Here is a 22597-nt window from a genome sequence, read left to right on the forward strand (position 1 = left end):
TATTTTTTCCTTTTAGGGATTTTCTCCTTTAATCCTTTCTGTATCTGGACCATTCAGCGCAGAGTGCCTGATTTATGAACTTAACTATGTCAAGATTTGATTTGTTACATTTCAGTACTCTACATCATTGATTCATCCATTTAGTCTTTTGTTTCATGAGCATGAGTGAGCTCCAACTGAATGTCAGGGCCTGGGGATGGAGAGTAAGACCCTCAAAGTACCTTCCCAGAAGCCACATGTTCAGTGGGGACCCGAAATTACCTGTTTACCACAGTAATCTAGCTTATATCATGAGTGAGGCTGTCTCCCATTACAGTTTTGGAAAATATTTAAGTATCAGCTGAAGATCTTTTAAAAATTTCAGGTAAACTTGGAAAAAATGGAAGGGAACATATAGCCAAACTGCTACATTTGTCATTTCTGGTGGAATTATGAATGATTCTGACAGTTTTACCTTTTTGCTTATTTGTGTGTCCAGATCTACAAGCATATGTATTTTTTTTAAAGATTTTATTTATTTATTAAGAGAGAGAGTGAGTGAGAGAGAGCACAAGAGTGGGGAGGGGCAGAGGGAAAGGGAGTAGCAGGCTCCCGCTGAGCAGGGAGCCCAATGTGGGGCTCTGTCTCAGGACTCTGAGATCATGACTTGAGCTGAAGGCAGAAACTTACCTGACTGAGCCAGCCAAGCGTCCCAGCATATGTATTTCTTTTTGTTGTTGCTGATCTCATAATCACTGACAATAATGAAAGAAAGGAAGAGCAAAGATTGAGGAGGCCTCTTTGTCTGCTTTCCCTACCCTCCTGTAAACTCATAGAGGCAGGTCCTGGTGCCTGACACATAAAGTGCTTTTAGTAAATATTTGAATGAATAAATCGAGACTAAATTCCTTCAGATCCAAGGGGTTCCCGTTTCTGTTTCTCAGGCCGTGGAAGGGGGTGTTACTCAGGCACAGGGTGGGTGTCAAGGTGGGGAGGAGGAATGGGGCAAATACTGCCTACTATGCTTGATCATCTTGATAGTGAAGTCAGAGGAAAGTAGTGAGATGAAAGTACCCTCCAGCAGTCTAAGGTATGAACAAATCAGTTGTTGAAGGGCAGATAAAAATGACAGATTATGTATAGGAGTGTTTTAACATGGAGACAAAGCTTGTTTTTTCCTTCTAATGGCTTCTGTGATATGAAAGCCCTTTGTAAAATGCAATTCTAAGTTTTGGAAAAGGGTAATTATTTTAGTCAGTTTGAGGCACTGTAACAAAGTACCATAGACTGGGTGGCTTATAAACAACAGAAATGTATTTTTCAGTTCTGGAGACCAGATCAGGGAGGTCAGTTCTAGTGAGGGGGTCTCTTCAGGGACGCAGACTGCTAACTTGTATCCTCACATGGTAGAATGAAGGCAAGAAAGCTCTCTTGGGTGCCTTTAAAAGGGCACTAATCCCATTCATGAGGGCCTCACCCTCATGACCTAATCACCTCCCAAAAGTCTCACCTCCTAATGCCATCACCTTAGGGGTTCAAATTTCAACATGTGCTTTTGGAGGGGATACCAACACTCAGTCCATTGTAGTAATGATGATAATATTAATCAGTCTACTAAGTTCTAAGCATAATGGTTAAGAATAAATGCCTTGGAGGCAGAGACACTGGGCTTGAAGGCTCATTCTGCTTTTTACTACCTGTACTGGGTATAAGCAACTTGAGCAAGTTACTTCTCCTCTCTGAGCCTCAGTTTCCTTTTCTGTAAAATGGCTTCAGGGCTATCATGGGAATTAAATGAAGTAATGCGTTTGTCATTATGCCTGGCACAATACCTGGCTTTTGATTTTCTCCTTGTTGTTAGTACTGTTACTGTTATTAATAAGAAATAAAGATTTCCATAAGGATATAAATATGAATAGGAACTATTTCTTCTAATGATTCCACCTTCTCGTTGGGACGTGGAGATGTCTAGACACATAATTAACTGTAAAATAGTTAGGTTGTATAAAAATAGAAGATAAGATTTTTTTAAAAAAGATTTTATTTATTGATTCATGAGAGACACATACATAGGCAGAGGGAGAAGCAGGCTCCGGCAAGGAGCCTGATACAGGACTTGATCCCAGACCTTGGGATCACACTGAATCGAAGGCAGACACTCAACTGCTGAGCCACCCAGGCCTCGCAATAAGATTAATTCTGACAGAGATTTGGGAAAGTATCAGACCATTTAAGCTGAGCTTTTACTTATTATTTTCTATTTTAAAGATTTTACTTATTTGAGAGAGTGAGCATGAGCAGGGACAGAGGGAGAAGCAGGTACTCCACTAAGCAGGGAACCCAACACAGGGTTGGATCCCAGGACCCTGAGATTGTGACCAGAGCCAAAGGCAGATGCATAACGGACTGAGCCACCCAGGCACCTCTAAGCTGAGCTTTTAAACATCGATAAGGGTTTGGAGAGTGGAAGGGGCCAAATTAGGCACAAATGTGCCCTGTGGAAAAACCCTAGAGATGGGTTTCTGAGTTGACCTCAGAAGTTCTCTGTGGGAAGAACACAGTGTCTCTGGTGAGGGGCCAGGTCTGTGCAGAGATTACTGAGGTTCTTTTCTTGGGGACAGTGAGGGCCCATTCAGTTTGTTTGCTAAATCAGAAAAATGTTTGTAATTTTTTGGTTGTTATTTTGAAAAATAACTCAGCCATCTGGGTGATTCAGTAGGTTAAGTGTCTGCCTACGGTTCCGGTTATAATCCCAGGATCCTGGGATTGAGTTCCGCATCGGGCTCCCTGCTCTGTGGAGAGCTTGTTTCTCTTTCTCCCTCTGCCTGCCACTCCCCCTGCCTGTGCGCACGCTCTCTCTCTCTCTCTGTCAAATAAATAAAGGCTTAAAAAAATAATTCACACATTTGGAAATTATAATGCTGTAATATTTGTAAAATTGTAATGCCAGTCAGTAGGCCTGCTGGACAATGTAGCAATTTAAAATTTTTAAGTGGAGGGACATTTGGGTAGCTCAGCAGTTGAGTGTCTGCCTTTCAGCTCAGGGCATGATCCTGGGATCTGGGATTGACTCCTGCATCAGGCTCCCCGAAGGGAGTTTGCTTCTCCTTTTGTCTATGTCTCTGCCTCTCTCTTTCTGTGTCTCTCATGAATAAATAAAATCTTAAAATGAAGAAATGGGCAAAACCAGGCAAGTCTAGCTGGAGACCACACACCCCACACTGCCTGTGGCCCAGGAGGCTTGGGAAAGTGCCCCTGAGTTTCCTTTAAAAAAATAAAATAAAAATAAAAATTTAAGTGGAAAATGGAAATTAACATTTATGCTGATGATATTATCCATCAGAAGTCAAGGGTAATGTATTTGTTTCACTAGCTGGATGACCCTTGCTATCCTTAATTGTCAATTTAGATGGGTGAGGAGGAAAGAATAAAGTCTTCTTTGAAGCATAATTATATGTTTAGCTTACATGTGCTAGGTAATTAATTTGTTTCCCGAGAACTAGAATTTTTGACTAATTAAGATCAGAATGGAAGAAAGGAGGGGAAAAAATTATTACTCCTTGACATAAAATAAAGTATTAATTATTACAATTGTAGCTATTTTTCCAAATTGTTTTTAGTTAAATATTTGAAAATAGAAATACATCAATAGGGTTCAGAAATTTAAAAAGTTTGTAAGAATATTTATAGTGAAGACTCTCTCCCATTCTTGATCTTATGTCTCTAGTTTTTTCTGGATAACTTCTGGTATTTGTTTATTTAATATCCTATTTCTTTATGCATATGTAAGCAAATAAAGATACATGTACATTTAAAAAAATTCTGGTATAGGGGATCCCTGGGTGGCGCAGTGGTTTGGCGCCTGCCTTTGGCCCAGGACGCGATCCTGGAGACCCGGGATCGAATCCCACGTCGGGCTCCCAGTGCATGGAGCCTGCTTCTCCCTCTGCCTCTCTCTCTCTGTGTGACTATCATAAATAAAAAATAAAAAAAAATAAAAAAATAAAAAAATTTTGGTATAATTAACATATGGTGTTATATTAGTTTCAGGTGTACAATATAGTGATTAACAATTCTGTACATTACTCAGTGCTCATCACCCTACGTGTACTCTTAGCCCCTTTCATCTCTTTCACTCATCCTCTCACCTACCTCCCCTCTGGTAATCATCAGTTTGTTCCCTAAAGTATGCTTTTTTTGTCTCTCAATTCTTTGTTTCCTAAATTCCACATGAGTGAAATCATGTGATATTTGTTTTTCCCTGACTGACTTACTTCACTTAGCATTATACCCTCCGTATGCATCCGTTTGTTGCAAAAGGCAAGATTGCATTCTTTTTTTAATAGTTTAGATATATATTCTTATTTTTCATTTTTATCACAAAATATAGCACATTGCATACCTTGATTTTTTTTTTCACCTAACTTGCTTTGGATATCTTTTCATATCAACGCACAGAGAACTTCCTTCTCTATTCTGTATTATTTCTGTGTAATGTACAAGAATGTATGTAACCAGTCTGACCTTAGACATTTAGTTTGCTTCCAATCATTTCAGCTGTAGCTTTTCAACTCATGTGGTCTGAAATGTATTTTAGAAGAAAGAAACTGAGATAGTACTATGGAGACAATTATAATGGTATGGTTAGACAGACAAGGATTTTAGTAATCTGTTTGCATAAAGGGACTCATTAATGTGGAAAAAAAAAAGAATGTATAATGCAAAGATGAGGCATTTGTTCCTATGTCCTACCAGAAGTTTGAATGTAACTTTAATGTAGTTCTAAGTTTGCCTTTCTGATAACCCAAGACATCGAGAGTTGTGTTTACATTAAGCTGCATTTCTGAATCCAGACTCTTCATAAACCATACATTTGAAGCAGAAAATACCAGAAAGTAGTGCATTTATAATTTAGTAAAAAAAATTTAGTTGAAAGAATATTCCTGGTTTCCTGGAATTTGACTAAAGAAGCTTTTTTCCTAATGCTAAGGTATGAGTTGATTTTAGTCTCCAGCCCAGACCAGCTAAGGCTAATATAATAGTAACAAGAATCATCTGACAATTCTGGTCAGCCATCCTTGCCTTGGCCTTTATTTGTAATCTGGATTGTGTCATCCACTAGGTTTTTTACACCATTTAAGTTATACATTTATCTACATTGTCTGGATTTTTTTTTCAAGATTTTATTTATTTATTTGAGAGAGAGAGGGAGAGAAAGTACAAGCAGGGGTAGGAGCAAAGGGAGAGGGGGAAGCAGACTCCCTGCTGAGCACAGAGCCTGATGCGGGGCTCGATCCCAGGACCTTGAGATCATGACCCAGCTGAAGGCAGACACTTGACCGACTGAACCACCCAGGACCCCTGTATTTTTTTTTCATTATGCTTTTGCATTAATACTTTTGTTTAAAAAACAAGAAGCCTTAAAGGGACTTCCATTTAGATGTAATTATTTTATTGTTGAAAATTTTTTAAGAACGAAGATCAGTTTGAAGCCTTGTCAAAGTGTGGTTCATGTCTTTATGTGGCCTCTTCACCAAAGTGCCTGTTTCCTGTTCTCTAGATTTTTAACGTCTTTCTGATAAAGGAGTTTTAAGGCTACTGTGAGTGTAAATAACATTGTTCTTCCAGATTTGTTCATTTAATGGAGGTTTGAATGGTCTCTTCTGTAGAGCCCTTCCTCATTTTCCTAGAGAGGCTTGGCAGATCCTTTGCTGGTAATTCTTTATCATGTTTTGTGTATGGCATTTGTTCACGCCCCCTTACATTTGCCACATACATGATTAAAGCAAATGTCTTGTGTTTATTTGCTTGCATGGCTGACTCTCTACCAAATATGGCTGACTCTTTTTTTTGGGCTCTTACTTGCTTGCCAGGGAATACGTATATTAATTTATTTACTGCTTTTTCTGTACTAGTCACTGAGATAGTCTTGTGGATTGTAGGATGATTAGGACAGCTAGGTACTTGTTCTAGGGAACTCAGTGCATAATTTGTAAATGTGTAGGTCTGTAAAACAATTGTCCTTTATTAGAGTCAGGAGATGGGTGCTATAGTAATACTGATGGAGGAGGTTTAACCCTGGAACTGGGGATTGGAGGGGGTGTTAGGGATAGGCCTCATGATTGCCTTTCATGCTAGGATGAAGCTGGAAAATAATAATCCAGGTGCTGATTTTAGGTGCTGTGGTTTTTCATTTGGATGGCATAGGTTGTCTTTTCTTTTTTTTTTTTTAAAAATTTTTATTTATTTATGATAGTCACACACAGAGAGAGAGAGAGGCAGAGACACAGGCAGAGGGAGAAGCAGGCTTCATGCACCGGGAGCCCGACGTGGGATTCGATTCCGGGTCTCCAGGATCGCGCCCTGGGCCAAAGGCAGGCGCTAAACCGCTGCGCCACCCAGGGATCCCTAGGTTGTCTTTTCTAAGGTTAAGGTAGGATACTGTACAGTATGATGTTTTCAGTGTAGATACATTATCATAACTGAAAGGGCTATCTGAGTTTTTTATTTGGATTTTATCCTAAAAGATTTACAGATTTATATTAACCTAGGTAAAAATTCTCTAAAAATGAAGGAAATAAAGAGTTGGATAACTTTACTCCTTATTCTTTTTTTCTTCCAACTTTATTGAGATGTAATTGACATCCACACTTTATAAGTTTAATGTGTACAGCCTAGTGCTTGGCATACATATATTGTGAAATGATTATCATGACAAATTTAGTTAACATCACCTCGTATAGTTACAAAAAAATTTTTTTTGCCCTTTTGATGAGAACTTTTAGGATCTGTTCTCTTAGCAATTTTCAAATCTGCCATACAGCAGTGTTAACTCTAGTCATCATGTTGTACATTACATCTTCAGGACTTATTTTACAACTGAAGGTTGTACCTTTTGACTGCTTTCACCCAATCCCCCAATGTATTGCATGTTATTGATTACATTAATTATATTAGACTTTAGAGATAGTTCAGCTTCTGGCTTGATGTGACCCTCAAGGAGTGTTTGTTGTGACACTACTCTTTGCAAGTCAGTATTAGTTCCATTAAGTTAATGGAATTAAGTCCCATTTACTTGTAAAATAGCTGTGTCTAAAAATGTACTTTTGCTTGTATTAAGGATAGCCAATGTGTTTGTCAAGAGTGATGTTAGCTGAAAACTAGAGGAAAAAGGTATTTTTCACCTAATTCAATTGATTGAGTCCTTCCATCTTTAGTGTTGTCTTGGCAGTTGGCCTTCAAGGGAACAAGGGGCTTTCAGTTCTGGGGTCAGAGTCAGCAGAGTTTGAATTGGCAAGCCTGACGTGAATCTTTTTAGGTATTTTTCCTTTCAGTGTATTATTACAAAATTTATAGTCTGTACTATTGACCAGCCATTCTATGAACTCATATTACTTGTATTTGTCTAAGGTCTCATGAGACTACCAACTCTTAGTGGAATTCTTAGATTGTTTTCTTGGCAGGTCAGTGGCCATGGTGTTCACATCTACATTCTCTGATGTTCATAAAACAGCGTTTGTAAAAACTCTCAGCCTCATAAAATATGGAAAATTGCACAACTCTTCTTTTTGATTTCTTTTGTGCTTTTAAGTTCATTTTATGAAACTTCTTTGTTTATTGGTCCATATATGTCAACTTGTTAAGTTTTTTTGGTATTGATGATGATTCATAAATCTGCTGAAATCAGCTTTTTTATGACATAATATGAAAGGGAGAATAAAACTATACAGACCATAACATCCAGGATCCCAGTTTTTTTTTTCAAGATTTTATTTATTTACGTGAGAGAGAGAGAGAGAGAGAGAGAGAGAGAGAGATACTTGTACTATCTTTCTCTCACAGAGAGAGGGAGAATGAGAGAGAGCATAAGCAGTGGGAAGGGTCAGGGGGAGAGGAAGAAGCAGACTCCCCACTGAGCAGGGAGCTGGATGCAGGGCTCCATCCTAGGACCCTGAGATAATGACCTGAGCCGAAGGCAGACACCCAGCCACCTGAGCCACCCAGGCGCCCCTAGGCTCCCAGTTTTGAAGACAAATATAGAAAGCATGATATGACAAACATTGACTAGGTGCAGAGGAGAGATTGAGGTAGGGTGCTGTGCTGACACCAGTGAAATAAAGCTGGATGGATGTTAAATGTTCTGTCTCCAGCTGTTAGTTTTTTCTTTTTGGTTTTGTTTTTTTGCAGATCTCTTCCTGGATAGGTCCAGGAATGCATTTTTGTGTGGCTATTTTATCTTAGGTTGGAGAAGAGGCCATATTTCCCAAAGTTATGTTGGTTCTCATATTTGGTTTTTAAAAGTCAGAGAGGCTTTAAAAAATACTGGTGCCTGGGTTCTGCTCCTGGAAATGTTGACATAATTGTTCTGGAGTATTGGGTTTAGGTATTGGGATTTTCAAAAACTTCCAGTATGCTGGCAAGTATGATCTACCATGGCAAAATCAAAATAAACAGGTAAAAAGATGAAAAAACAATTAAGTTTAGAATTCTCCATCTTGGAGATTTAAAAACATATTCTCATTTTAAAGATTCTGAATGCTTCTGAGTAATAAAGAAACCTATTTAACTTCATTTAACTCAGACTTTTCCAAAGTACTTCATCCTGAATCCGTTTCCACTGTCCCCAGTTTCTGTTAATATCTGGCAGCACCAGTGTTCTGAACCACTTAGGACATATTTCTTGATCCACACCTGTGTGGAACAAAATCTCTTGAGGTTAGAATAATATGCTGCCATTTATGGAACTGTTTTTGTACTATTTCCTGAGAGTCTTGAAAATAGATGGCTTATCAAATAATGGTATTTTATCTAATATGAGCAAGAACACAGGACTTTTCTCTTAGAACTGTTGTGAGGCCAGAAAACTTCCTTACCAGAGGACCCACAAACCTCGCACTGGCAACCCTTTAAAGACATTTTTCATTAAAATGAATCCATACTGTTTGTATTAAGGGAGAGGTTTGTTGTGTTTTGGGGATGACCCCTAGTGATATCCCTGTTGCTGAGCTATGTATTAATGTAGCTGAGTCTTAGTGGGAAATCTCTGAAGCAATTACTCTAGATCATCTGGGCATGCTGGAACTTGTAGGTCTCTTAACAAAGGCACAAAGGGGTCACCCACTTAGAACTTGGCATTAGACTGCCTTCTTTCTTCTAAAGCAAAGTGAACATGTGCTTGTATATGTTAGATGTATTTATAAAATTTATCTCTTCACAGAAAATGTTGAACCAGATATTTGTTAGCTTAAATGTGATGATACTGTGATTTTTGTCAAAGTTTATTTAGCAATTAGCTTTGTATTACAAAGGGAAGTTTTCCTTATTATGTTTTTCTTTTGAGTACCAAAAATATAGAAACAAAATTTATTTTATGCTTTACTTTCATTTTCAATGTATCTTTATGATGGCTACCCTTTTGCTTCTCAGTGTTGATCTTTGGGGTTATTTCTTTAGATCTTTAATAACCCCTTAGATCTTTAATAAACCTTTGCTTTCAATGCTTGACATAATGAGAAAGATCTGCATTAGTTTTGAATAGTGAGGATGTGCTAGTTTCCTGAGTGTTGAAAATAGATGGGGGTAGATGGCTTATGCATTACAAACTGTTCAGTCCATTCTCAACAGTAACTTTGAGTAACTTTGGTTACCATGAAAAGCAGACTCTTTATCAGATTTTTCTTGTTAATTTAGTAAATAAGTGCCATAGACAGCATCAGAGAACAGAAACAACTGTCAGGGTCTCTATGACTCACTAAATACGTGTAAGGAGGTAAATTACATCTATTCTATTTTTTTGAAACATGGTGCGATACTTCGGTGGTTTGAGTTGTGAAAGTTGGTTCAGATTACTTTTTTTTTTTGTTATTTCTATTTGATGGTCAGGGATCTGTGTTACCAAGTTTCTACAGAAGTCAGTGTGAAACTTTTTTTTTTTTTTAGTGTGAAACTTTTTGTACTATTTATAGTATGCTTCCGATGGCCAGTCTTAGTTGATAAATATAGTTTAGAAAAAGATTGCAATCATTTCCATTGATGAATATAGTTATTTTGTTGAATGTCTTGTTGAATATCTTTTCAATACTCAAACTAAAGGCTATTTACTATTATTTATTATTTTTAAAAAAGATTTATTTATTTATATGAGAAAGAGATGAACATGGGGAAGGGTAGAGGGAGAGGAAGAGAAAAAGAATCCTCAAACAGATTCCCCTCTGTGTGCAGAGCCTGATGCAGGGCTCGATCCCAGAACCCTGAAATCATGACCTGAGCCAAAATCAAGAGACAGCTTCTTAAATGACTGAGCCATCCAGACACCCCCAATTTACTATTATTTTTATCTGTAAAGCAAAATTAGCATAGTTAAATGAATGGCACTCACTTTTGCTAAAAGGCTCATAGCATAGTTTTTAGTCTGTTTTTTTTTTTTGGTGCCTGTTATTGCTAATTCTTGACCAATTCTTTTCTGTTGACTTATGTGACCTTTTAAGCCATGATTTAGAGATGAATTTTTACATATCTGTATCTTTGGATGAACAAAGTGATGTGTAGCCAGCCTTATGTTAAATGTGAAAAGTGGGAGATTCTGTGTTCTGTTTTTGTTGGTTACTAGTCATGCTCAGCTTTTGGGCCTGCCCCGTGAAGCCATTTGCTTTTGCTTTTTGAATGGGAGATGCCTTTGTTCTTTCGACAAGTTCTCATCAAATACCTTTTCATCTAGTAGGCCTAGATGAAAATCAGCTCTTTTTTTCCCCTGGACCTGATATATATGTGTCATGGATTTGTTCAGAGATTGGAAGTCAAGTATGATTTGGATAATTATGTGAAATATTTTGGGTCATTGTCTATTTGCCAGGTATCCATACAATATAGTCTAGAACTGAACTATCCAGTATAGTAACTACTAGCTATGTGTGCTTTTGAGCACTTGAAATTTGTTTAGTCCAAACTGAGATAGACTGTAAGTTAAAGATATATATTGGATTTTAAAGATTTAGTATACAAAGAGTAAAGTATCGTCTTTATAATTACGTTCATTAAAGATTGTTTTATATAGTTTTTGCTTTGAAAGGTCAGTAGTTCCCCACCACTTGAGTTGTTCGGTTGATCTCCTGGTTGAGTGATCTCCTGGTAATGATCATTTATCCATTCATTCAACATCTGCAACATATTAATGTATGTAGCCCTGTGCTGGACTCTGGGCATGCAGACATAAAGAACACATTCTCGGTCCTTAAGGAGCTCATGATCTTGTGGCAGTTGTGTAGATGGGATTCAGGTCAGTGCTTGGGAGGATGTTTATGTGACCTTTGAGATCCTTTCCAACCCATTGCTCTGCAGATATCTGCATACCTCCTAACTACTTGTTATACAGAGAACGTACAGAGAATCATGAGATCAAAACATATGTAGAGCAGAGCTGTCCCCCAATATTTCTTCATCCATTTACTGTCAGCTCTATTTTATTCTTCAGTGTAGTCTCTATATTTGTGCCTCTGTTCTTTATTCTTTCATTTCAAATAACTACATTACCAGAAATGCCTTCTTATTGCTTTGGGTGAATATATTCTTTCATCTCCGGTTTCGTCTTCTCATTGTTAACATTTACAAGGTTGCTTCTTTCTGAGTGATGTCTAGATTCTTAAGTTACAAGCAGTCGTCTGTTGGTAAACTGGCTCTATAAGTAAAAAACCTTTGTTGATTTCTGTGATATAAATACACCCACTAATGCTGAGTTGGCTTCTCAAACTTCCTGAATATTCAATAATCACTCCTTGGGAGCCTATAGGAAACAGTTCTCTGACAAAAGTGGATTAAGCCCTTTCTCTTTGAATCTAATTGTGCATGGTAGTTCTTATTTTCTTCAATTTTTCTCTGGGTATGTGGGTGCTCAGTCTGTTAAGTGTCTGCTTTTGGCTCAGGTCATGATCTCAGGGTCCTGGGATCGAACCTTGTATTGAGCTCCCTGCTCAGTGGAGAGGCTGCTTCTCCCCATCTCTCTCCCTCTCTTCTCCATGCTCATGCTCTATCTCAAATAAATAAAACCTTAAAAGATTTTTTCTTCTATTGTTTCTTTGCAAAATAAATGCAAAAACATAAAAAAATTCCAATTGCTTCATCTGTTCAAATATTCATTCATTTAGTTTTTCATTCAACAAATTCATATTGATTGCCAGCTGCTCCCAAGGTCATGGTTACTAGATTTTTATAATCACTTTATAATAGCTTTATGGTTCAGGTGACTATTATGCTAGATGTCACATATAAAATGAGTTGTCAGGATAGATGGAGTTTAGATGGTCAGGCATGAGGTTGGGTTAAATTTGTATCTGGATATGTGTAGACAGCTGTTGGCTGTAACATTAGTCTTCTATATTGGGGCTAGAGATATATGATTTATTCTTCAGCAGAGGTGAATGATTAGAAACCCTGGGTGTTTGGGGTATTAACTTATCTCTGAATGAAGAGTAGCCTTACATTTACCTGTTTAAGAGAGTTAAATCAATGCATGGCAAAACTATCATGACAGATAATGGTAACCGCTTTGGTTTCCCCAGGCAGCATGGAGTGTGTGTACTTTCTCCTGCAGCTGAAGTCTGTGGATTTCATTTGTCCTTTATGGGGGAGGTAGTAATACAACATGTCCTCTTATTTAACCTAGTAAATATCTGTCTCAGTAAGTATGAGTGAGTGAGTAATGAATACATGGATAAATGAGTGAAAAAGCAAACCAGGAATTAAGTAAACAGTTGGGAATTGTAATTGCAATAAAAAACTGTGGGACTTTTAAAACTTTCTATCATATTAATATTGCAACTTAAGTTCTAAAAGCTCTGTATAGTCTCTCTAAAGTATGTGGGTGAAAATAAAAGTGTGTGTTTAATACCACTTGACAAATTCCTTTACTTAATTTAAATGTTTATTCAATATCTATTTTGTGCCAGGCAGTATATTAGGTACTAGGGAGAGAAGGGTGAGTAAAAAATATATAGATCCTACCTTCTTTGAGACTGTTATAGAGAGAGAGGCCGAGCCAAATAAGCATGCCACAATATCATGTCAAACTACAGTTAAGTCCAATAAAAAAAAGTTGGGGACCCGCTACAGCCAGGGTGGCCTTGAGGCTTTTTTCCCTGGTGACTTTGACCTATGAGCTGTGATCCGAAGGGTAACCTAGTCAAAAGGGAGTGGGAGAAAATGTGACCAGCAGGAGCAAATATCCTGTGGTGAGAGCAGAGGGCCCTATCCAACGGGCTTAGGCAAGGCCTTGTGATGGGCAGATCATAAGGGAGCATGATATGAGGAGGCCTAGGCAGGCAGGGTCAGATACCAACAGGCCTTATGTTCGTTGATTTGAAATTTCTCGTGAAAGCAACAGAATTCAGTGAAGGGTGTTAGTCAAAGAGTGACTAGATTGGATTACCTTTAAAAAAAATATCACTCTGGCTGCTGTGAGAAGACTGATCAGGAAGGTGAGGCATGGGTGTGGGAAGGCTGTTGCAAGAGTCCATCTGAGAGGTAGTGGGGGAGTTGGAGAGAAGTCCATGTAGCCCAGGGGCAGTTAAGACAGAAAAAGCAATGGGACATGGCGGTCGACAGGATGAGGGGAATGAAAGCTGGAGGGACATCTGAGTTCTAACGAATGATTGTGGAAGCCAAGTCTTTTAGGAGATAGGCAGTGCTAGAGGACTGGATTATTATTGTTGTTTTGGGGTGGGGCAGCTGCAAGAAGGTCTTCTTACGCAGTGAATGTGAGAAGCCTTAAGTCACCCAAATGGTATATGGTTGGCTATACTGTTGTGCAGTCTTAAGAAGTTTGTGTTAGAGCAATTTAAATGGATGAAATAGTGTAGGGCAGTTTTCAAAATGTGCTCCTTTCTACCAGTGGCATTAATACCACCTGGAAACCTGTTAGAAATGCAGATTCACAGGCTCTGCCCCAGGCCTATTAGATTAGGACCTTGGTTGGGGCCCAGCATTTTGTATTTAAGGAACCATCCAGGTGATGTGGATGTTTTCCCAACTAGTCCTAGGCTAGGGAGAGAGCACGAAATGACAAGAATTTGAGTCTGGTATTGAACCTTGAGAATCTCTAATTGTTAAGGATTGGGAGGCAAAGGATGGCTTTGCCAAGAAGATTGGGCAGGAGTGATATTTGGAGAGGTAGAAGAAAAATCCAGGAAGCTAGTGAAGAGAGTATTCAAAGGAGTGCGATGCTTTTGCTGACAAATTCAATAAAATGGTGCTTGGGAAATATTCCCTGGGCATAGAAGAAGTAGATACAGAGAAACACAAAGTAGGTTATTGATTGCCAAGGGTGGGGAGGGAGAGTGAGCAGTTTACTGTAAATGGGTTAAGAGTTTCTTTTTTGGGGGGCGCACAACTGTTTTGGAATTAATGGTGCTATGAGTTGTGATATACCAAAAGCCACAGCATTGTGATTATGCTAAAATAAATCACTGAACTATCCATTTCAAAAATGCTAAATTCACAATTCTTCAGAGAAGTCTTGTGATTCCTTTTAAAGGGGAGGCTGTAAGGAGAGGGGTGGTGGTTGAGGGGAGATACTCAGTCAAGAAGGTTTGGAATGATTTTTCTTCTTTTGAAGATGGTTAGATACCTGAAAATGTTTAAATTCTGTTGGGAAGGACCCCAGGTAGAGATCCGGAGAAGAAAGTGATCATCAGTTGTGTTGAATAATGATACAGTTTCAGAGTTGAAGGGACTTCCATGGTTAACTGTGTTTTCCTAACCTGGATCTCCATTTCTTACAACAAAGCAGGTGAAAAATCATCCTGAAGCAATCCTCTGATTCAATCTTGAATGTTGCATGGGGCAGGTATCTTGCTGTCTTCCAGGGCCAACCATTCTATTTTCAGATGGTTCTGACTGCCCTGAGGGGTTGAGGGAAATCATCAGGGAAGACTGATTTATAATATGGGAAATAATATTTCTTTTATAGAATAAAATCTCTCTGCTTCTTGAATGGACTTTCAATCTTATTTCAGTCATTTCCTTCATTCTCACTTCCCAAAGGGCCCAGTGCTGCCAAATCCTGAACCTTTGGGGAAATTTCTAGTATTAGTTGGGTTGATTCCTTTTTTTTTTTTTTAAGATTTTATTTACATATTCATGAGAGACACACAAAGAGGCAGAGACAAAGGCAGAGGGAGAAGCTGGCTCCCTTCAGGAAGCCTGATAGGAGCTTGATCCCAGGACTCCACGATCATGACCTCAGCCAAAGGCAGACCCACAACCACTGAGCCAACCAGGCGCCCCATTCTCTAACTTTCTCACTGGCATCTTAATGTTCAGTTTTCTTGGTTTTGTAATTTACTACCCCTCATCTGTCTGATTTCCAGCTTTCGGGATTTTATTGCTGTTTTCTGCTCTCTTATTCTCCCTGAAGTTGTTGGAATCCATTTTTAAAAAGCCTTTCAAAATTCTCTTTTTAGTGTGGTTTTGGCAGACTGTGTGTCCAATCTGCCACCTCTTCCTTTTCTTTCTCTCTTTTTCCCATGAGAGAATGTGTAATACATTTTTTATCCCTTCACTTTTATGGTTATTCTCTTTGACGAAGTAGGAGCCGGGTTCCACTATTAAGCCATTTCTCCCAGTTGGTATGGGGGCAGGTTTTGGGAACCTATCGTCTCCGTGCAGCTGTCATGAGGATTAATTACCCCCCGGAGTGATGGGTATAGTCTCCTTGGTGGGTATGTCATCTCCTTTCCCCAGTTCTGAGGATGGGACCTAATTTTATTGCATCCCTTTTTATTTTTCTAGCTGTAAACTTCTTGTCTTTCTAGCCTGCTGTGACTACTTTGTATCCTAATTCTGTCCCATAGCATGTTAACTCGCCCTCCTCTCTCAGGTCTGCAGATTTGATCATCAGGTCACCAGAGCTCTCTTTCAGGCACCAGGAAAAACTGTGGCTATGATAGGACAAGAGATAACATGATCGTCTCATCAAACTTTGCAGACAGCCAGAAAGATGGGGTCTGGAGCTTTTCTGATGACTTACCTGTGTGAATTTGTTTAGGTGACTCTAGCCATGGGGAGACATACTTCAGAGAATAAGGAGTACTTCCAATTTCTTAAAATTATTTTACTCTTTTAAATAAAGTTTTTTTTCCCCCTTTTCTTCACTTAATCAGTAATTTTTAATCTAGGGTCTGTGGAGATAGTTCAAGAGTTGTTGAATCTGAATGACAAGAAAAATGTCTTTGTTTTCACTAATCATATAACTGATAAAATTACCTTCAATTATAAATGTTGGAAATAAACTCTAGTAGTATTAGCAATATGAATGTCACAATAGAAATTACAGACATTTTTGTATCCCATTATGGTTTTGGCATGCATCTTATATATTTCATATATCTTATTATTTATGTTCATTCCTTCTTCAAAATTATTGTTAAACCTACTAGATCTTGTCACATTCTAATAAACATTAAGTTAGGTAAATATTATGGTATTGTAAGTTTGTTTTTTGTATTTTGATAAATTTGAATTATTCTTTTGTTATTCTTTTATATTTTATACATTTAAAAGCATTATTCTGAGAAAAGGTGCTCACAAGCTTCATCTGATTGCTAAGAGGTTCATGACACACAAGAGATTCTGAACCGAGAAAAGGAGTTCACAAGTTTCATCAGATTGCTAAGAGGTCCATGACACACAAAAAATTCTGAACCCTTGTCCCAAAGAGACAAGTGCCTACAAAAGAATATGTGATTATTTCTATAAACCACTATTTTATCCAGCTACACCTTTCTCTGGCTTAATCCATTAAAATATGTTTTTTAATGTATGGCCTATGTCTATACAAGATATTTGGAAGAGGAGCTATTTTGGTTTTCACTGACCCATGAATTCAGATGGCGCTAAAAAAGAAGTCTTGAAATCAGACTTACATATCTAGAATATCCCTTCCTATTTACATAGGTTAACTTTGAAGTTTTAGGACTTAAACATTTCTGGTAAGTTGCTTGGCTAACTTACTGTCTTTTTTTTTTTTTAAGATTTTATTTGTTTATTCATGAGAGACACAGGCAGAAGGAGAAGTAGGCCCCATGCAGGGAGCCTGACGTGGGACTCGATCCCGGGTCCCCAGGATCACATCCTGGGCTGAAGGCGGCGCTCAACTACTTAGCCACCCGGGCTGCCCTGACTTACTGTTTTTATATTAGGTTATCAGGGTGCTGAAACCCAGTGACGTTAAAGTTCCATTTTAACTTATGGTGTGGCAGCCATAGGTTCAAGTTGCCTTGGATGGTTGTGATATGTTAATTATATGTTAAAGCCCTTACAGGTAATTTTCTCCCCATGGAGCATCATCTGGCACCTTCCCCACTGCTGCCCTTGGACTGACTTTCTGTGCTGCATTTGACTTTTGTTATTGGCAGGTGCCGGACAGCTCTGTTCCTTTGGGTCAGCAGTGGGGCCTAGGGAGAGAGACTGAGAACCTTGAGGTCAAGTTTCTTGCCTTGGACACCTTGGAACACTGCTAGTGTTAAAGCTCTAGTGCCAGTTCTTGCTTCACCTGAACTTGATACTTCAGTTTTATGTTGCCTGAAGCAAGTCTGCTAAGTTACTCTAAAAATTTAAATAAAGTATGAAGTACTCAATTTTCGGTGCAGTAGATTCCCACTCCTTTTGATAACAACACTTCATGGTGCATTAGAAGCTCTCATGGATCTGATAGGAGATTATTCGGAAGTGTGACTGCCTCTTCCATAGTTTTTTTTTTTTTTTTTTTGGTGGCGCTGAGGAGGGTGGGTAGATGGAAGGGGTCGCATTTAATCCATGATAATAACAGCTAGCTTCTGATGACTTGCCTACATTGTCCTCCTTACATTTTTATGCTTGTATTTATCATATTCCTGACGGGTGGTTGTTCCTCTGTCAGAATACCTTTAGTGATTATGAATGTTTTACTTAATGAAACAGTCTAGTTCACTGTTAATAATATAAAGAATAGTCATAATATTTATTAGGTGCTTCCTATATCCTAGGGTCTTATATGAAGGACTTTATATTTATTAGATGTAATCTGACAACAATCCTGTGAATGGCAGATACTATCAGTAACATCATTTCAGAGATGGGAAACCAAGACTCATAGAGGTAAAATAACTTGCTCATGGTCCCAGCCATATGTGGCAGAGCTGGAATTTGAATGAAGGCAGTCTGGCTTCAGAGCTCAGGCTCTTAGATCTGCTTTTCTGGTTAATTCTGCCTATTGCATTAAAGTAGTTTCAGAAATGATTCAGTAAAGCTCTAAGAGTAGTTAACTAATAGGATCTGATGGGTTACATTAATTTATCGTGTTGACAGCTGTGAAGCCAAACAAGCATATCGTCAGTTGACTTTGGTATTTTATTATTTGAATATTCTGAATGTGCATTTTTAGTGTTTTGTTTTGTTTTTTGTATTTATAGGGATGCTTCCTTTGGAAATTGCACTTATAATCTCACCATCCTCGACTGTTTGCAGGGAATCAGAAAGGTAATAATAATTCTCCTTGCTGTAGTTGACATAGAAGTTTCAAAATATGAAAAAAGAATAATGTCAACATCCTTGTTTGTCATTGCAGAGAAGAAAGGACAGGCAGTGAACAGAAGGCTTTCACTTCTTGATGGAATGATTGATCTGTAAAATATAGACTGTCGGGCAAATTGAGGAGTGTCTGGGAGTAACTCTAACTCCTTATTGCAGTAGAAGGGCTTTCTCTTTCTTATTTAAATTAATCCTGTTCTGGGGCAGATGTATCATTTCTATCTGCTGCTCTGCCTGTGACATTGCTTTGTCACTGATGTGGCTTCCTTATCAAGCTAGAGTTTAGTGTGGGAGAGATAGGAAGCCACTGCACACCTCTTTTACTGTGGGGGAGAACATTTCCATGTTGGTTTCCTATCTGGAAATTTTACATGCCTATGAAGGAGTAAGTAGGCCAGATATTATTATTTCATTTTTATAGATGAGGAAACAATCCTAGAGAAGGTAAGTTATGCTTAGGGCCATAGGGAGTTATTAGCAGGGCTAATTCTAACTCACATTTCCTTATCAATTTGGAGCTTTCTAGTATATCAGGGTGTCTTATAAATCAAAGGTTGTTCCTAGAAGCATCGATCTACTGGGAAGTCATGCACAGTGCATGCTATACTGTGAATTCTAATGAAGGTTCAGAGTACATGATTCCATCTTGAATGTATAGCCATGATTTATCATCAGTCAGGAATGTACATATTGCATAACCCATTGGCAAGGGTCATTATGGATTATACACACACTATCAGCAGTGACTCTTGTTCCAGTTTTTCTCTGATGTAATACAAAACTGATTTTGTTACATTTTGAGTTGAGAAAATTGGTTATGTATACTAGTTTTGTGGGTTTATTTTTGATTTTGATATATCATTTATAAATGAATTTAAGCTCTGTAAAAGCTTAAAATAGTTTCAAATATTTTTCTTTTCACTTAAAAACTGTCAAAATGCTCTAGAACATCCCGCAAATAATGTCACAAACCCAGACTTCTAGTAACACAAGTTAAGAATCCTTATGGAGATATTATTCAATATGTAATTCACTGTGATAGCATTTAAAAAGTATGCCCGAGGGGTAAAAAAGTAACTTACTTATTGTTATTGTTGTTATTATTTTGCCTGTTCTGCCGTCTGGTACAGGCTGTTTCTTTATAAATTTATGAAGTTCAGAAAGAGTTCACACTGGAATATCCCCGCCTGTTGTGGTAACTTGGTAACTTGATATAGAAATTTATGACATCCTTCCTGCTATAGAGGAAAGGTGTGACTTTGTTCATGGATAAAGTCTTCTGTGAATTTCTTGTTCCATCAAGTGCTGGGGTTTATTTTACCCAAATGTAGATGAGATTTTAGAAGATTTGGCAGTGTTCAACATGTCTTTGAGACACACTACCCCTCCCCATACTCTCTCTTTCATAATAAGCCACTGTGTTCTGGGCAATTGCTGTGACAAAGAGTATCATACTCCTAAGAATGTAGACAGAGTGTGGCTGCATTTTTGCCTTTTTAGGAAGCATAGCTTTCTGATTTTGTTGTATTGGCATCATCATAAGCATAGTTCACGTGTGTGAACTACACACAGAAACATGTACAAACACACACTTTGAATGAAGAGAAAGGAAGGAAGGTTGTAGGTCCTCGGTATATTTTTCTCACTGCTTTCACTGGATTGGTGCATCTGGATCCACTAAATTGCTTTGTTTAAAGGTGAAAGGATTTAAAAAATTTGTTTTGCTTGTAAAACAAGTGTTGACTAAACCAGTGTTGTCAGAATTTATCATTTATAAGAAACACCTAGAAGGCATGTTAAAATGCTGATCCTACCCCCAAAGAATCACATTTAATAGTTCTGGGATGGGGTTTAGGAATTTGTATTTTAAAGTGCTTCTGTTGTAGGTAATCCGTGTTCTGCATTTTGGAAAACATTGGTCTCTAAAGTATTTTCAAAGATAGATGTACGAGAACTTGACTTAATAGTTTCTTCTATTTTTAAAGACTTGAATATGTAACTTTTAAAAGTAACAGTGGTTTTGTATTCTATTATAATCTGTATAGCTTCATGACTTATAAAAGACTGTCCTCTTCAAAATTTTGTATCTGAGCAAGCTGGATAGTTTTCAAAGTTCTAAGTCATTAGTTATAAAAAGGAGTAATGAATGTTTTCTTTGTGTTGTTAAAAATATCAGCTCTTCCTCTAAATTGTAAGAGCAGTCAAGTACGCTTTTACTCTGTCAGTAACTATTACCATGAAACAAATTCTCTCAAAGAGTTTTAGGAACAATTAAGGGCCTATTAAGTAAAAATGCCCCTTTTGCTAAGTGGCTCATTAGTGATAAAAGAGAAACAAAACCTCAGGAATAATTGATTTTTCTTCTCCTATCTGAAAAGTTAATCACTGTTATATATTCTATCATAGTTAGATGTGAATTAATTGCATAGTTCCCAATAGGTTTTTTTTTTAAGATTTTATTTATTTATTTATTTATTTATTTATTTATTTATTTATTTATTTATTTATTTATTTATTTATTTATTAATTTGAGACACCGAGAAAGAGGCAGAGACACAGGCAGAGGGAGAAGCAGGCTCCCTGAGAGCCTGACGTGGGACTCGATCCTGGAACTCCAGAATCAGGTCCTGAGCCCAAGGCAGACACTCAACCACTGAGCCACCCAGACATCCCCCCAACAGGTTTTAACTCTACTTTTGCTAGCATATTCCATTTTATATACATAATTGATTTTTATACAAAACTAATGTAAATTAGGACTCTAGATACATTTTGTGGGACATATTTTCATGCTTTTCTAAGTGTTAAGTCCCACTTGTGAGAAAGTTTCAGTGCAAAATTACTAATGTTAGAATGTGATTTCTAGATATGCATTATAAATGAAAGATATCAAGCTTTTTCCTTCAGGTTAATGAGGATCATCTGTGAACAGGAATTCTAGGAATGACAAGAGGACTTACCAATTTTTCGTGAAAAAACTAATTCAAATTCTGCTTCTAGGGATTACAACATGGATTTTTTGACTTTGAGACATTTGATGTGGATGAATATGAACATTATGAGGTTTGTACATTTTAATATTTTGCAAGATATAATTTCATGTTAATTAAAATCCCTACCTCCTCACTCTTCCTCACCCTCCAGCACTCAGGTATTGCAAGTTGAATGGCTGCTAAAGTAAAAGCATCCTGGAGTTTTCTGTAGTTGTCAGTTTTGTCCTTTCAGCTTGGTTATTGCCTTTGAACCAGGAATCACCAAAATTTTAGTTTGGGAAAAACATCATATCTATAATGTTCTTCCACCAAACCTCTGTTGACAATTATTTTACATGTTTAGTTTATAAGAAAAAATAATTTCAAAGTATAGTTTGCTAGTGATTCTGAGTTACTGTTAATTTAAAATTCAGTTTCTGTTTAAAACAAAACTAGACTTGCGTTTTATAATATTTTTGACTGGATAAATTTTATTTTGAAATGTGGCTGAATTTGCCTAGTTCTACGAGTTGGCTGAGTTTTTTTCCCCTTGTCATCATGAAGCTTTCGAATAATGTCTTGCCTGCTCAGTGATGCAGTTTAGGCAAGGGCTGTCCCAGCCAGGTTGTGGTTTAAGGAGGCAGTGAAGAAGAGCACTTTCTGAATAGGAGGAGGAGGAGTCTAGAAGCAGTTAGCTTTTCTGGAAGATGAGAAGCCTGTAGAATGTGAGTAGGCCCAACATTCTATGCAAGTGAGCTCATCTGTTGGGGTTCTCCAGAGGACCTGTGAAATGTATCACTATCCTTAGCAACAGAGGGCATCCCTCCCACTTTGGGCTCTAGTTCAGGATTTCTGTTTGGAAATCCTGCTTATATGTTAAACTTAACATATCTGAAAAGAAACTGGCCATCTTGTCACTCAAACATGGTCTTCTGAAGCTTCATTCCTTTGTATCAATGGCGCCACCATCCTGCAGTTCCCAGGCTCAAGAACAGAAGCGCTTCTCTTTCCCTCCCTAATCTAAGCAGCATTTGAACTCTGGGGGTGTGTTTCATCTTTCCTGTCCTTTCTGTTCTCCCTTCCTTCCC

At 37.9% G+C, this 22597-nt stretch overlaps 1 protein-coding gene across 4 annotated transcripts in view; it reads left to right on the top strand.

The window, feature by feature from the left end:
* CDC14A (cell division cycle 14A) overlaps positions 1 to 22597 on the top strand; it is a 199711-nt gene that overhangs the window by 89265 nt on the left and 87849 nt on the right. For all 4 annotated transcript variants that reach the window (XM_055340337.1, XM_055340338.1, XM_055340339.1 and 1 more), the window contains exons 6-7: positions 18420 to 18486; positions 21538 to 21600. In XM_055340337.1, coding sequence (XP_055196312.1) covers positions 18420 to 18486; positions 21538 to 21600 — 130 coding nt within the window. The remainder of the gene's footprint in view (positions 1 to 18419; positions 18487 to 21537; positions 21601 to 22597) is intronic.

Source organism: Nyctereutes procyonoides, unplaced genomic scaffold (assembly GCF_905146905.1).
Source record: "Nyctereutes procyonoides isolate TBG_1078 unplaced genomic scaffold, NYPRO_anot_genome, whole genome shotgun sequence".
Taxonomy (NCBI): domain Eukaryota; kingdom Metazoa; phylum Chordata; class Mammalia; order Carnivora; family Canidae; genus Nyctereutes; species Nyctereutes procyonoides.